This window comes from Lycium ferocissimum, chromosome 3, assembly GCF_029784015.1.
Source record: "Lycium ferocissimum isolate CSIRO_LF1 chromosome 3, AGI_CSIRO_Lferr_CH_V1, whole genome shotgun sequence".
NCBI lineage: Eukaryota > Viridiplantae > Streptophyta > Magnoliopsida > Solanales > Solanaceae > Lycium > Lycium ferocissimum.
This window is the reverse complement of record NC_081344.1, coordinates 61,177,579-61,194,509: the sequence shown is the minus strand read 5'-3', so window position 1 is coordinate 61,194,509 and position 16,931 is coordinate 61,177,579. Positions and strand designations below refer to the sequence as shown.

Genomic DNA, 16,931 nt, shown 5'->3' with positions numbered 1-16,931 from the left:
CCTTTGTATCTGGTTGCCATTTGATTTCTTTATTCCTTTTTCCCTTTTAACGTATATTTAATAGTGACATGTTCAATGCCAGTGAGTTGTAAAATTGGTTTAGAAATATAATACTCTCATCATCAATTTTATAAAACCATAAGCTTTTAATAAATAGCCATATGTATTATTTTGTTTTTATACTCACTTGTATCATCATATCTATTTATAGCATAGGTGAGGACATCATTATGACATCCACTAATTTTCACCTAATTTTAATAACCAAAAACGTGAGATTGGTCTGACTGAAATCAAATTGCATCCCTTGTGCACAAAAAAATGGAATTCTAACGTACATATATATCATCCACGAAATCCAACATCAATACTCAGTTATATTTCACATGATATTAAACAATTTAAATATATAATATGAACTAAACTCAAGTAAAAGAAATGGACCCATAATCATTTCTAATACCATCTCGACATGAACACTATAATCTTAACCACTAAACACATAGAGGATTAATTATATTACACCAAGAATCAATAATTGGAAGAAATCCTTACTTGCACTGGTTGAGTTCCTAGAATTCTTTTTGGAATGTTTTTGCTCTTCCTCTTGATATTTACGGTGTTGTTCAAGTTAAAGTAATTTGTGTCCACTTCCAATAATGAATAGAATGGAGCAAGATCCGTAATAAGATCTTGGACATAGGTGGTGTCTTGATAATTTATAAAAGAAGAAGAATTGGTGTTTGTTGGCGATAAAGGAGCTGGTGGTTATCATTATCATTGACTTGTTGGAAAGGAAACATTGAGTGGAAATTATCCCTACGTACTTCCACTAACTATTTGTCTTTCACTTTCATTCCTGGCAACGTCATGAAAGTGGGCTTGCCCACTTCATTTATTTCTAATTAACTACATATTGATGCCAACTTTTACGTGAGACCACTAAATAGTGGGTTGTCCATTTACATATCAAATGTCTTCCTAACACATCAATTGCCTTTTTCACCGGATGTAATATATCATTAGTCCTCGATTACTTCACTCTCTATTCATCATCTCATATAAACTATAACATGTATTAAAATTATATAAATAAATACAATATAGTCCCATACCCTTTTCGTAGTTTTAAAGTGCTAAACGACAAAACGGGTCGTTACATATCAAACAAACAATTAATTGCGAAAAATTATCGAGCAAGGGACATGCACAATTTATCGATGAAATTTTTAGTAACAGCTGAAAGAATCACCAAAATAGGGAAGACTTTTACATTCGTAGGCCACAATATAGTGATATAATAGTACACTATATTTGAATTGTTTGGATAATAGGCGTTCCAATATCAGAGAATTTCCAATAGCACATGAAAATACAAAAAGCTAAACCAAACTATTAATACAACTCAATCAAATATGAAGAAATAAGAAACACTCACCTATAAACCTTGGTTAAGTATAAACTGATCTTCATATTTTATCAATCATACTAAATGTAGAGGTCTTTCAATATGCATCCCCAAATTATTGTTGAAATAATAAGGCGACAAAATTCTCTGCAATAATTACATTACTCTGTCAAATGTGCGATTTCTATTGATAAAGTGTAATAAAAAAATTTAGACTAAAGAGACACTCAAACATCAAAGAAATCTATGGTCACCCCACATGCCAATGATTTTTGGAATAAAACTTACCATTTTTATTTTCTTCTTTAACTTACAATCTTGATTTATTCTATAAAGTATTTATATTTATTGCAGCGGCATATAATGTGACTAAATGATTGTGAGACAAAATATAGAACATCGTACATGTTGCGTGTGTTTTGGCATTGCGTGAGCCTTGGTGAATTTTCAAGAAAGATTGACTTTGAGGAAGATGATCGGTAAAAAAGCTTTTAAATCCAAAAGAAAGATATACGGGGACTTACAAATAGCAAATGTCCACCTTTAAAAAGACTCACAAGCTTTTATATTTAAGCGCATTATGCTCCCAACCTTAAATTAATCGAGTCAATTATGTTAGGATAGATATAACGAGAATGATAAATTATTCGAAAGATCTATTCATGTTGCAGTTTATTTGAAACTCAAAACGTATATATTTTACTATATATAGGATAAGACAACAATATGACTTCAATTAGAACTCTTTGGCCGTGAGTTTCAGTTTCTCCGGAAAAGAAAAAAAAGTAAAACGGCATAAGGATCACAAGCAACAAACATCATACACCGCGAACAACGTAACACAGTTAAAAAAAAAAAGAGAGTTGAAAGTCAACAGGACGAAGTTCTGTGAATTAAGAAGATAGTTCTCACCTTATTCTTATTAGGACTCTGTTTGTGCTTGTTCCCGCTGTGACATCTTTAAAATAGAACAAACAAATCCCAAAAGTGAAAGAGAAATAGAATTCGAGTAGCAAAAAAGAATACTAAACATAAGGATAGATAAAACAGGAACCAAACATGAAAGAGATAAATAAAACAGGAACCAAACATGAAAGAGATAAATAAAACATGAATCAAACATGAAGAGATAAATAAAATCATCCCAGAGCAAGCCCTTTTTGTTGAGTGGTCATTGATTCTCTTCTAAGTGAGAATCTTGCTTAATCTGAAGGGGGCAATCTCATAATCCATCACCTTGGGTAGCAGAATCTGTGCTATTACCATTACGGAATTGCCATGAGATACATATTCGAGAGAGAAAAATGTTAAAAGAAAAAAAAGCGTAGACAAAACAGGAAAGAGAGAAGAAACCTGAAACAAAGGAAAACTGATTTACTTGGGCAATTGGGAAAAAGAGAAGGAAGAAATAAAGATTTACACGGCAAAAAAAAAAAGAAAGAGAAGGAAACGTTATGGTGCGGTTAAGACGGATGATTACTATAATGATAAATTTTAAGCAAATGAAGAACGGTTATATGTAAAATTCAAAAACTTAAGCCGATTAGGATATTGATTTGGATAGATACAATTTTTAAAAATAAAGTAAAAAAATTTGACAAAATCTTGTTTTTTGTTGCTACAAATAAGGCGCACATTCCCTCCCCCCCCCCCCCCCTATAAATGTGTTTGTGAGTTAGCGGGGAAATTGAGGTAAGGAACGTGCATAGGTTAGTTTTAATCAGTTTAGTCTTTTTTAAAAATAATCTTTTCATCTATTTTTGTGTCTTTTTGTTTTTATTTTTTAAAGATAAAATTTTTTAAAAAAATTGCAAGGATAAAATAGTGTAGTAATTCTCGGTAGTTTTCCCCCCTGAAATTATCTTATATTTTTACTAATTTAGAATGTATTGGGACGTGAGATAAAATGGAAAAGAAATACCATAGTTGATTAGAAATCTGTAAATTTTTACTAAGGAGAGAGCTTTTTCCTCTCAATTTAATAATAGTATATAGACTTTTTATCTGTTTTTGTGTCTTTTTTATTTTATTTTTAAAGATAGAAATAAAATAAATTACAAAGATAAAATAGTGTAGTAATTCTTATTCTTTAATAAATGTGCTATTTTCAAATCAAATTCAAATTTATAAGGAGCACATTCCCCCCCCCCCCCCCACCCCTCTGTATAAATGTGTTTGTGAGTTAGTGGGGTAATTGAGGTAAGGAACGTGTTAGTTTATTGCTTATATTTTTCTGAAAATAAAGTTTGCAATAAAAAAGATCGAAAAAACGTGTTTTTTGGGGCAAGTGACGTGCACTTGGATTAGTTTTTACTTAGTTTATTCTTCTTCTTCTTCTTTTTTGGGTCTTATTATCATTTTGTTTTCTTATCTTTGTTGTTTTTCTTTTTCTTTTTTAAAGATAAAAATAAAAGTAAGTGTAAAGATAAAATAGGGAAGTAATTCTAGTTCATAAAAAAATGTGTTTATTTTTCAAAACAATTCCAGATAATTTATGTTCTAACCTAAATTCTTTATCTTTTAATTTAAATTAAATCAATATATAGATGTATATGTTACTTTTAGAAAATAGATATTTAATTATTTTTAAATTAAAAAACAATAACTAATTATTAACTAATTTTGGTCCTAAAACTACCACTTGTCATACTCCTATGACGCCACTTGTCACAATCCTATTGCAAACTATCCTCTTTTTAATAATATATATAAATATAGCTATAGATAATGTAGAGATTTAAAGAAGGAAAAAGTGAATAAGGAAAGAAGAAAAAAAAAACGAGAAAATAACAAATAAGAATAATTAATTTAAAAACTGAATATAAAATGATACATGCATAGTATTTTTTTGATTAATTTCTAGCAACCACACCAAAGAAAGTGAAATCACTCAGCATGCATATTTGACTCTACCAGGATTTTAGATAGGAAATATTATAATTCAAGAGTGTAACAGCAACACCATATTATTTAACGCAAAACATGAATAGTTTAGGAAGATTTTTAGGTATTAACTCATTTATTTATGATTTAATTAATGTTTTCAAACACTGAAAAATGTGTTATTCAAAACCATAGAACAGTTCAGCTGTTTATTGAAAAGATTTCATCCCTTAGAAAGTATTCAGGATAGTTATTTGTATTGGCTCTGCATGTTTACTTTCTTACTCTTTACTTTTACTGTTTTGCACACCTTTAGACTTGGAAAAACTGATTTACCTAATATAGCAAGGTCGATTTAAAACGCTGAACTAGTAATGCCACAAATGCAACTCATTTTATCTCTTGAGATTTCTGTTTATGCTAAATGGTCTTCTATATTAAGAGTCCCATTTTTTGTTTTAAAGAAGAACATAGTACTACTACTAACTAAATGAAAAAATAGAATCACAATTAATAATTGTTAAATAAATAGTCAGAACTCTTTAAAGTTTCCCTCACACTTGGAAGTGTAATATCCCTACCTTGGGATGGGTTTCGGATCTCCTCCAGTAAAATTTAACTCCAGTATATCTTAATACATTGCGTACATTCTCTCCTCCCTAGACCCCACTTGATGAAATACATTGGTATGCTCTTGTTGTTGTACATTCTTTCCACTTTTCATCCTTCAAAAGAAAGGAAGAAAAAATAGTTTGATACATATATATGGGGAAAAGTTTGAGAAAGAAATGCTAAACTTCACCATCTTCAATTGTTAGGATTTCAGTTTATGAGGGATTGTGGTTCTATGTGAAATGTAGAATTTGGGAACTTTAATATCTCCAGTTATTGATGAAGAAACCAAACTCAGGAGGGGCATTAAAATATTCTCCATTAGTACTCTCCAATGGTGACAGGGTTGATAACGGCGGACGTAAGCGATAAAGAAACAGGGACAGCCTAACAAGCCTTGTGGCCTAAAGCCAAACCTTAAGAAGGGGCTTGTATTTATTTAATATAAATTATAATTTATTTTAATTTAAAACTCATCTCTAGCTTCTTGAGCTGCAAAGTTATAGTTACTTTTATTATATAGCCCGTTTGGATTGGCTTATAAGTTGCTTATAAAAAAATTTGTTTTTTTGAGTGTTTAGGTAGAAATTTAAAGTCATTTTATGCATAAAATAAGCCCAAAAAATAATTGGGCCCGTTTAGCATAGCCTTATCTAAAAAAGCGAATTTATAAAATTTGAACATTTTTTGCGCGGATTGCCCTTCTTTTGGGGTGGTCTTTAAATTTTGCCCCTCAAATTTGTGGTCTTTAAATTTTGCCCCTCATATTTATGGTCTTTGAGTTGTGCCCTTCGCTTGGAAAGGTGGGCGAATACATGAAGTTCTGGGTTCGAACCCCGCTCAAGCATAAAATAAAAAAATAATTTCGCAAGGCGGAGATCAGGGGAGTGTATGCGGATCCGGCATACAATCTTTAAGGAAAAACTAAAGTTATGCCGGATCCGGCATAACTAAAAGTCTGCCTCATAAGGCAAATTTTCCTAAGACATAGTTTAGTTATGCCTTATGGGCGGGAATTTAGTTAAGGCATAACAAAATTATGCCCCATAAAAGGTTAACTTTTCCTTAAGCATAAACTTTGCCTTATAAAGGCAAAGTTTAAGTTATACCTTAAGGAAAAGTTCCGCCTTATGGGTATACTTTTAGTTATGGCTTTGGGGCATACTTTTTAGTTAAGGCATAACTAAAAGTTTACCTCGAAAAGTAAAAAAAAAAAAAAAAAAAAAATATATATATATATATATATATATATATATATATATATATATCCTCAAGGCAGGGGGCATAGCAAAATTTAAACTTTGTCTTATAAGGCAAACTTTTAGTTATGCCTTAAGGAAAACTTACGCCTTATGGGGCATACTTTTAGTTATGTTTTATAGGGCACACTTTTAGTTAAAACATTACTAAAAGTTTACCTTGAAAAGTTAAATATATATATATATATATATATATATATATATATATATATATATATATATATATATATATATATATATATATTCAAGGCAAAGTCTCATTGGAGAGGGCATAGCGAAATTTAAACTCTACTTTATAAATTTTTTTAAAATTTTTGATCGAGGGGGTTCGAACCGGAACCATGGGTTTTAGGCAAGGGCAAAATTTAAAGACCACAATATGAAAAAAAAATTTAAATACCACCCCAAAAGAAGGGTGAATTGCCCTAAAGTGAAAATAGCTTATAAGCCAAAAAAAATAAGTTAGCCTACCCCAACTTTTTTTTTTTTTTTTGCTTTTTTTTTTTTTTTTTTTTTTTTTTTTTTTTTTTTTTTTTTTGCTTAACTTTAGTACCTTTACTTATTTTAAGCCCATCCAAACAGGCTCTAAGTTTTGAATAGCATAATTCATATCTTTTAGTTGACATTTATTTTTTCTTTAAAAAAATTCATAAATTATCTCAAAATGAAATAATTATTTAGTAAATGGTCATCTTTTTATTTGACTTTCTAAAAGGGAGAGAGAGGAGAAAGCTCTTTAATCTACGCTGCTAAATTTTATTAGAGTATACGCGACTTTTTTTTTTGTAAGCGACTTTAATCAAGCAATACATTGAGATACATATTCAAGGAGATCCTGACCCCATTGGGACGCCCTATTAAGGGTAACGTAAAGAAAGATGAATGCAAGTCAACATTATAGTGCCTAGCGGTGATCTTGATCTGGATACATCCCTTCCGTGCATTTAATGTGAGACTTTCTTCTTTTCAGTTTTTTTTTAAAAAAGTTATATTTAAAAAAAAAAAATTATTTCAAATTCTTTATTTTACATCTAATACCATAATTTTTAGTCACAAATATAATGATTTACTTAACATTAAATTAGAAAAATCTGTTATTCCTTAGTATCCGATCTAACAAGTTTTTACTCTCTCCGTCCCAATTAACGTGATACTTTTCACTTATTGAGAGTCAGTTCGACGAATCTTTGAAGCTAAATTGTATTACATCAACTCAATTTTTCAAAACTAAAATCTAAATATTCAAAAACTATACACAAAATACTATAAGTTGCAATTCTTCTCATGTCAACTGATGAAAAAATATATTTTAAAATGTCAGTCAAAGTTTACACAGTTTGAATCTCGAAAAGCTTGAAGTGCCACAAGAGTATACAAAATGAAAGGAGGTAGTAGCATTTACTAAAAACAACCATTGGAATAAAAATCAATACTATAGCAAAACATAGCAAAAATAGCAAGAGAAGAAAAAAGAGGGAATACTCTCTCAGTCTTAAGTTATTTGTCGTGACTATAAAAATGGTTGTCTCAAATTATTTGTCGTTTTACAAATTCAAGGCACAATTAATAATTTTTCCTTATTTTACCCTTAGTAGAATTCTGACATTAATGGAGATGACACAAATAGAGTAAACATTTAATGGAAAGAGATTATAACTTAAATATAAGAAATTAAGGGTATAGTTAGTCAAATACCCCTCTTAATTAATACTAATTTTATCCCAATTTATGTGATACACTTTTCTTTTTAGTCTGTCCCAAAAAGAATAATACATTTCCATATTTAGAAATAATTTTAACTTAAAAATTTCTCTTTTACTTGACTACATCGTCATAATCATCATGGTCAGTCCAAAAATTGAGGAATCTAAAATACCTTATGAACTGAGTAGTTTCCTTGTTAAGCCTCAGCAGGAGTGGAGCATGATCAGAGCATGCATGCTCTAGACAAATGAGTGACAGTGGTGTCCTTAAAAGTATCAAACCAGTTGGAATTATAAACCAATCTGTCCAACCTTTTCCAAATAGTGTAAGGTGGATCTCTATGATCACTCCAGGTATATTTGGATCCAGAGCATCCAGCATCTTGTAATCCACAATCATTAAGGCAGTTGATAAAGTGATAAATCTCTCCCATCTTGTGTTGCCTTCTTCCAGCTTTTTCATCTTGTGAACATATGACATTGAAGTCATCAACTAATCCCCAAGGTTCTGAAAAATTATTAGCAATGCTTCTCAATTCAGTCCATAGGTCCTCCCTTTGACCTTCTGTACATTTGACATAAACTACTGACAGAAAGAAAGCAGGGTCATTGTTGTTGCTAATCCTTAACAGAAAATGTTGTTCTTTATATTGAATAATGTCAACTTGGATTTCATTAGACCAGAAAATCCAAATCTTATTAGTACAGTTGTTGTAAGCATGTTGCATTCCCATTTTCCACCTGAATTTATCCATTTTACCATTATTCACCAATGGTTCTTAAAGGCACATAAGTGGGGTTTGGATACGTTGAATCATGAGTTTGAGTCTTTCTAAGGATCCTTGAGATCCTATCCCTCTAATATTCCATGAAATGATGTTAATCATTAGAAACATTAGCTAAGGGAACTATTTGTTCAGAGTTTTGAATGTTGGCAGTCTCTTCTTCAGAGTTAAAAAACCCCCCAGTGTTTAGACTGTTTCTTGGAGACAGGTTGTTGTAGTAGGAGATATTTTTTTGAACTGTTTTAGGGTCCACATACATGTTCTCCTCATAGTCCTGCTTCCTGATGATTCATCATCTGATTTGTTAAGTTGTCATCATCAGTACATTCCATAAACATTATTATTATTATTGTTGTTGTTGTTGTTGTTGTTGTTGTTGTTGTTGTTGTTGTTGTTGTTGTTGTTGTTGTTGTTGTTGTTGTTGTTGTTGTTGTTGTTGTTGTTATTATTATTATTATTATTATTATTATTATTATTATTATTATTTCGGTGTCGAGGCTTTGTCACTTTCCCCTGGACGTTGTTGTTTCATTTGACTTCTACATTCTCCACCTTCATCAAGTGGGTCAGGATCAATATGAACATTGTTACTTTCTGTTTCACCCCACAGTTGATGTTAACCTTGTAATCCTGGATCAAACTCATGCAACCCAATTTTCTTAAGCCTGTTTGCAGAGGCCTTCAATATCTTCTGAATATCAATCTAGGGTATTTCCTATGGTAAGCTCCTTTTGAGGGTCATAGATTCTCCATTATCAAGTTGATGCTGAAACTCTCCATAAAGAAGAACCTCTTTTGGTAGAGTGACTTTTCCTTGGAATTTCCTTTGTTTTTTTTGCCATTGCTGCTACATCTTCCTGTATAGCAGCACTAACTTCACCATGTCACTTTGCATTTGAGTGTCAACATTTTTAAAAGAGGGGGAACCTGACTTCTATTGCTCTTATTGGTTCTTATGTTCATTTTCCTAATGGAATGATTTACCTTGCTTTTTTCTTATCTTCATGAGATTTGTCCCACTTTGTCTGCTTTGTATTTTACTGCTTGTGTTCAGCTTGTGGTAGCTGGTTCCACATCGTTTTGGCAAGTTAAGTGTCCTGTTTTCCTGCATTATCCTTCTGGTTTTGAAGTTGGTTGAATCTGTTAGTGGATCTCCTCCCATTACTGCTCCATTCATTCTGTCCTTCATTGGTTTTTGCCCATCTGTTGTTATCGTTACCTCCTCTTTCTTTCCTTCTATCAACCTGGTTTAATCCATTTTCATTAGTGCCAGTATTACCATTGGGCTTCTGCTCCTGGTTCCTTGGTCCCATTGCACCATTGTTGTTTCCCCTCTAGATGTTGTTATCTTTGCCTTGCTGGTTGTTGTGCTGCCAATTAGCTTGATTCCCATTATTCTGCTGCTTTTGGTATCCCTTCCTAACAGCTTGAGTAAGTTTCTCTTTCTCTAAGTTGGTGGTTCTTTGGTCTGGTAGATCAGGATTAAGGACTTTGCATGTATCATTGCAATGTCATTTAGCTTTGTAATGGAAGCAGAAAAGGGGGGGTGTCTTCATACTCAATTTTCTGTTCAAATTTTTCCATATCCCCTGCAGCTTCACTGTCACTTCATGGAGAAGTTAGTAAGGTCGATTTCCACTCTTAGCTTAGCTGTGGATGGTCTTGTTTTAGATATTGTGGCTTTGTCCATCACTATGGGATTGCCTCTTGGTTCTACAATTCTACACAATGCATCTCATTTGTAATAGTGCCATGGTAGTTTTGGTAAGTTAATCCAGACAGGGGCTAAAGTGGTTTCTTCACCTGTTCTAAATTTGGTAGTCCATTTCTGGATTTTCATATAGTTTCACCCATAAAAATTATGGCATCTTTCAAATAAACCATGTTGGAATCCTCTTCATTCTCAACATCAATGAATAAATGTTTAAGATCCTTCACTCCAATTTTAACAGTACCTTTTAGGGGGACGATCTTATCAAACTCAGTTATGATTCTTTCAATTGGAGGTCGGGTTTTCGAGAAAATACCAACTATAGTCCATTTGCAGGTTTTCGCTAGTAGGTCATTTTCTTTTTAGGTAAAGACCACGACCGCCTTTCCTTCCACCATTTCATGTTGTCTTGGTTGCAATTTGATTTTTCCTTTGTTAAGTGACTGCGCTTTGAGGTTTAAGCCATTGGCATAGGATGGTGCTCCTTCTTTCATCGTCGCGTCACCGGAATTTAGGGATTTCACAAGTTTTGCAGTGTTAGAGCAATCCGGGTTCATCTTCGGGATGTCTATTGAGTGCTCATGTTGCTGATATTATTGACAAGAAAGCTGGGATGAGGAAGATTCTAGTCGGAAACTAGATTCTATTGGGTTGCTCATGTCTATTGGGTGCTCGATAATTCTATAGAGTGGTTGTTAGACTAACATTATCATATGAGGCAGAGTGTCGGCCAATCAAGAACGCACATATCTCGAAGATGAGATAGCGGAGATAAGGATGCTCAGGTGGATGTGTGCGTATAAATTTTAGCTTTATTATACCTAATCCTAAGACTTGACACTTGTCATTTATTCAACTGATATGGTCCCTTAGCTTCTTTAGGGAGCTAATCACAAGTAAAATGCATCTTGTTACCAGTGGCGGAGGTAGAAAATCCATTAAGGGGGTTCAAAAAAATAGTAACCACGCTAGTGTTGGCAAATGAGCGGGTCGGATCAGGAAAAAAGGGGTCGGACCATAACATAAAAATAGATAATATACAGAATATAAAACAACTAAGACTTTTACTCCATCTGTGAGAGCAGATATAAAACGACTAAGACTTTTACTCCATCTGTGAGAGCAGACCAAATCTATAATCTCAATTGCTTGGTGATAAACTACATATGGAGCTTCAAATCCACAATACAATTGTTCAAATAAAAATCAAAGAAACACAATACTTATGAAAAAACACCAAAACAAAGGCAGAACTCTGCTAGCCAAAGCAATAGGTTATAAGATTTGCTTCTTTGCATAACCAGGAGTCCCTCCTTTATAGGGGCTCAATCTGTTTACATAAGCAGTACAGAAGCCTGCCCAATTAGCCAAGAATTCTCATAGCTTAAGATGAAAGAAAATTAGCAAGGCGGTCAGATGAAAAAGCAGAGGCTCAAACTTCAGAAAGATGTTGCAGTCACAACCTCATATGACCGTGACTAAACATTCACCCAACTATCATCTCGGAAGCTAGAAGCAAGGCCAAAATTTGGAGATGATCAGAAATGGAGTTCCATATTTTGATCAAGGGAACAAATTGAATATATTAATTACTATACCTATCGGGAAGGGAGCAATCTAGCAGTCTATCCTTCAATCTTCTTAACTCCAACATCGAAGCGAGGACTAATAACACCACACTTGTTTAGCCTTTCGTTCAGTTCAAAAACAATCTTTCCAGACCTATGATCATCGACGTACACAAATTCTCCAATGTAACCTACACATGGATACCATGAGTGAGAACTTGAAAGGTTGATGAAACCAGTGCATAAAGTTAAGAAACTAACGTACCGTGCTTCTGTGTGACAATGGTCGATCAAAGAACTTTTTGAAAGAAAGCTAAAAGTTAGTAGAATGAGGGTGTAATCGAACTTTATCACCACTTGTAGTTTCTACAACAGCCCTCTTACCACCTTTCAGAGGCGGGAGCAGTCTTTCGACCATAAAGTACAAACCAGCAACAAGAACAACATTTAATATGCCTGGATCCTATGCGTTAAGGCTACACAAAGACCCATCTCCTGGATTCTGGAAAAAACTCATTCCTCAACAGTTCAGACAAATATACAGAGATAACCTGTATTAGATCAGTCATACTCAGTAAGGGTAAACCATCACAACAAAAGAATTAATGGCTTCACAAATCACAAGTCACAATAAAATGCCACAATAAAGGCTAATAAACTAAGAAAAAGCTAATAAAGTAAGAAGTTTCCATTAACAAAAGGCAACTGGAAGATGCCATATTACAAAAGCAAAAGCTTGGGAGCTTTTGAAGCAAAAACAAAAGCTAGTAAGCTTGGGAGTGGAAACTAAGTTAGACTACATAAGAACGATGGAGTTTTACAATTGTACTCTACGAGGCTTTATAGCTTGAAATGACTTAATAATAGCATCATTAGAAATATTATTTAATAGCATCATTAGAAATATTATCAAATACATCTTTTTCTAGATAAGGCACCAAACAACCACTAAAAAAATTATCATTCATTTGACTCCGCAGGTCATTTTTGATAAACTTCATTGCCGAAAAAGCTCTTTCAACGGATGCAGTGGCAACTGGCAGAAGCAAAGCAAGTTTCACTAAGCGGAATATAGGAGGATAATTTGAATGCTTCTTTGTCTGAATTAATCTTTTCGAAAGATCACAAAGTCCTTTTAGATTGAAGAACTATTCATCAAATCACTAACATCAATAATGTAACTTGCAAGTTGATTCTCAAGAGTACCCATATTGAATTCATTAAAGTCATCAGGATATAATTTAGCCATTTTCATTATCTTTCTGATGTCAAAACTTGAAAATGAGTCAATTGGATTCAAACAAGCAATTTCATAAAGCAAATCAGTCATCGCTTCGCCAAAACGATCTTTAAGTTCTTGAAGTTACCAATCAATAATATTGCAAAATACTTCAACATGATAATGATGTGAGACTTTATTGTCACCAAGTCTCTGTCATGATCTTAAAGAGCTAACATATGGCTCCTCAAAGTTAGGTATCAAAATGTCGTGCTTGATACAAAACAAAGATACATTAGCAATAAGAGAATTTCGTCCATCATCCCTATACGCTTGCAACCTTCTTTTTGCTACTTCAACAAGTAGCATGGCATTTGCCAAATCTTGCTTCTTTTTTTGTAAGCATTTATTAAGCTCATTTGTGATTCCTAAATCATCACTCATCAAATGCAACATGAACGCAACCTCATATGTTTGACAAGCTTCGAGATATCCCATTGCCTTGGCTCTTAGTCGTGCATCAAGAACAAGTGATTCAAGAACATTAAGAATAGAGCCAAACATAAGAATAAAATTGTTAAAAGATTTAAAATGAGATCCCCAACGAGTATCACAAGCTCTGAAAGACCAAGTTCTTGATTCAAGCCCCTACACCCGTGAGCTCACCCAAATCTAATGCCTCTTGAATTCTTTCTTTTTTGAGAATCTCGAAATTCATCCATACGCTTAAAAGAAGATCCCAATACATTCAAAATATTTGAAACCAATACTATAAGTTTTCCCACTTCAATACATTTTTTTGAGACCGCAACCAGAGTTAGTTGAAGTTGATGAGCCAAACAATGAATGGAATGGGCCGATCTACTTTCTTGCCTAATCAACATTTTAAGGCCATTGATCTCAACTTGCATATTGCTTGCCTCGTCGTAACATTGTCCACGCATAGATGATAGACTCAATGAATGTTGAGCAAGTAAATTAACAATTGCCCTCTTTAGAGATAAAGCACTAAAGGGCTTGAACATGAACAATGTCAAGAAGTCGCTCTCTCACAAATCCATTTCTATCAATATACCGTAAGACAATGGACATTTGCTAATTGCGTGACACATCAAAAGACTCATCAACTAGTAAGGAAAAGTAGTCACCATGTAATTCCTCAAGAATAGCTTTAATTGTTTCTATCTTACAAGCACTCACAATATCTTTCTGAATCATTAGAGAAGTCATTTGATCATTTTGAGGATCTAGTTCTAGTACACAATCATGAATTTTACCATACTTTTTCACATACCATGAGAGAATTTGAAGAAAATTACCCTTACTAAGTGATGATTTAGATTCATCATGACCTCGAAATGCCAATCCTTGAGTTATAAGAAGTCTTACTACATCAACTGAAGCACTTAAGCGAATCCAATACGCATGCTTAAATTGATCAAATTGCCTTCCAAGTGCAAATTGAATAGACTGTTGTAGCCGCAATAAATCTTGAGATTTCTTTTTTGACTGGTTATGTGGGTTGTTCGGTAGACCAATATGGTTTCCAAGACTCTTCTTTTTCTTCCAACTCTTAAACCCGATAGTTGAAAATACTTCACCCCCACCTTGATTAGTGTTATGGCCTTTAAATAGATAATAATACAAACAATAGACTGCATCTTTGCTAACATTATACTCCAACCAATCAGGATATCCATCATCAAACCATTCAGAATTAAAACGACGCATTGATCCAGAAATATTTGTTTGAGGATACTCATGTTGTAGCAACCGAGGTTGACAAGGACCATTCTAAAGGTATGCTCTTCTAATAACATCACGATGATTTGGATGATAGTTCAAGATTGGAGTTCTTTCACCCGGATCATACTTTAACGAACTCAAGTCAAATTCTTGAGAAGAATGTAATGGTACTTTTGAATGGTTAGCATTTGCTTCTTAGTAAGGTTGACTATGAGACACCAAAGTTGATTTTGGTACTTTGGTAAAATACTTCTTCACTGAACGTTGAGACTGAATCTTAAAGTAAGAATTCTGTTAGAACTTAAAAGAACTAAACAGGTATGTAGACAAGTTACCAGCAAAATACTTAAGCTCCATGTTTGCCATTAATAAATATATGTATCCAGTTGTTAGATTGGTTAAAGCACATCAATGGACAAAGACAGTTCTATCAAGACAGTTTGAGAATTGGTCTAATTAGGTTTACGATGACTTTGTTTGTCACTTTAATTAGGATTAATCTTCAAAACAAAAATTGAGCAGTGATATGTAGGATTTGTTAGTTTTTCTTTAACATAAAGTTGTATTCCCAATTTTAAACCTCCCTCCCAAAAAAAAAAAAAAAAAAAAAAAAGAGAAAATGTTTATTTTTTTTCTTTCATTCTAGAACTGAGTCACTGACAGAAGAGAATATACAAATTAGCTAACCTATTTTTCTTCATAAATACCTTATAAAGTTGTACCTAGTACAATAGCAATTAGCAAATAGATAAAATTCTGGGAAAAAAATAGTAAAAGAAAGGAACAGGCGCAACTTACCGAGGAAGCCATGAACAGAGACGACCGACGACAAGCGAAGGGCGACGGCGACGATCAACAAGGGAGGGGAGCAGAGCACCAAAAAAAAAAAAAAAACAGCGCGTAAGAGAGGGAAAACTAAAAGTAGAGAGGGTTTTGTTATTATTTGACTTTGAAATTGGGGACTTTGAATTAAATCCCCAATTTCAAAGTCGAATCCCAATCAGATCTGTCCCCTTTTCAAACGATGTCGTTCTATTTAGTTAAAAAGAATTAAAAGCCTGAAACTAAAAAGGTGAGAAAAAGTTGGAAGCAGAGGCTCGAACCCGCGCGCTCTACAGAAATCTGAACCCCCTTTCCGCTGAACCAAGTCTTTAATTTGTACTGAGGAGGTTCAGAGTTAAGTACATATATAGAAAATAAAATTTTGACTCTATATAAACAATGTAATTTTTCGACCGAGGATGAACCCCCTCGGCTCTATGTAGATCCGCCCCTGCTTGTTACATTTCATCTTTTGAAGCTAGTTTTGCTAAAGAATCCGTCACTTGATTTCCTTCTCTGAAATTGTGAAATATGTGCACATTGCTATTTTCAAATGCTTTGATAGTTCTGTAAATAACAAGCTTCATCTTGAGGTTGAAGTAGCCTTTCCAATGAGCATATTGGCTATCATGTGTGAGTCAAGTTCAAGAAAGAAATTAGTGTATTCTTGAAGAGTACATCATTTCCCTCCAAAATTAAGTCGCTAAGGCTTCTACCATATTGTTACTTCTACATTAAACAACTATAGATAAGGCCATGATAATATCTCCATTACAGTCCTTAGCTATAAGTGAGCGGGTTCTGATTAATCGGTGAATCCACTTAAGAACCGATCATGTCCCAGACTGGGTCTAATACACACAGCATGGATAGTGTCTATAAAATGTGACAAGGAGTGTATTACTCTTATTAGATGATACACCTAAATTCACTCATCTTTAGAAGGTAATTTCGTTAAATTAATCTTAATTAAATAGTACCTATTTAATATTAATTTTTAGTTAAGTAAAATTCGTTTATCTAAACAAAAGTAAATTTCGGGGAAAAAAAGATATTTAATACTTACTGGATCATGTAAAAAATATTTATTTTAGATTAAATATAAAAATTTAAATACCTTATATATGAACGGGAGGAATACATGTTACATGTATCATTTAACTTCTAACTAATACTTCGGCAATAGCTCAACATGGACTAGAGCAGACAACAAGC

At 33.2% G+C, this 16,931-nt stretch overlaps 1 protein-coding gene across 1 annotated transcript; it reads right to left on the bottom strand.

Moving 5' to 3' along the window:
- Nucleotides 1-14,243: 14,243 nt before the first annotated feature.
- Nucleotides 14,244-14,879, bottom strand: LOC132048960 (uncharacterized). Its single transcript, XM_059439641.1, has one exon. The coding sequence runs from the start codon at nt 14,877-14,879 to the stop codon at nt 14,244-14,246; it is 636 nt and encodes a 211-aa protein (XP_059295624.1).
- Between the last annotated feature and the right edge of the window lie 2,052 nt (nt 14,880-16,931).

Excerpts from the sequence above, each read along its gene's own strand:
- LOC132048960 (XM_059439641.1), bottom strand. The coding sequence starts at position 14,879 with ATGCGTCGTTTTAATTCTGAATGGTTTGATGATGGATATCCTGATTGG.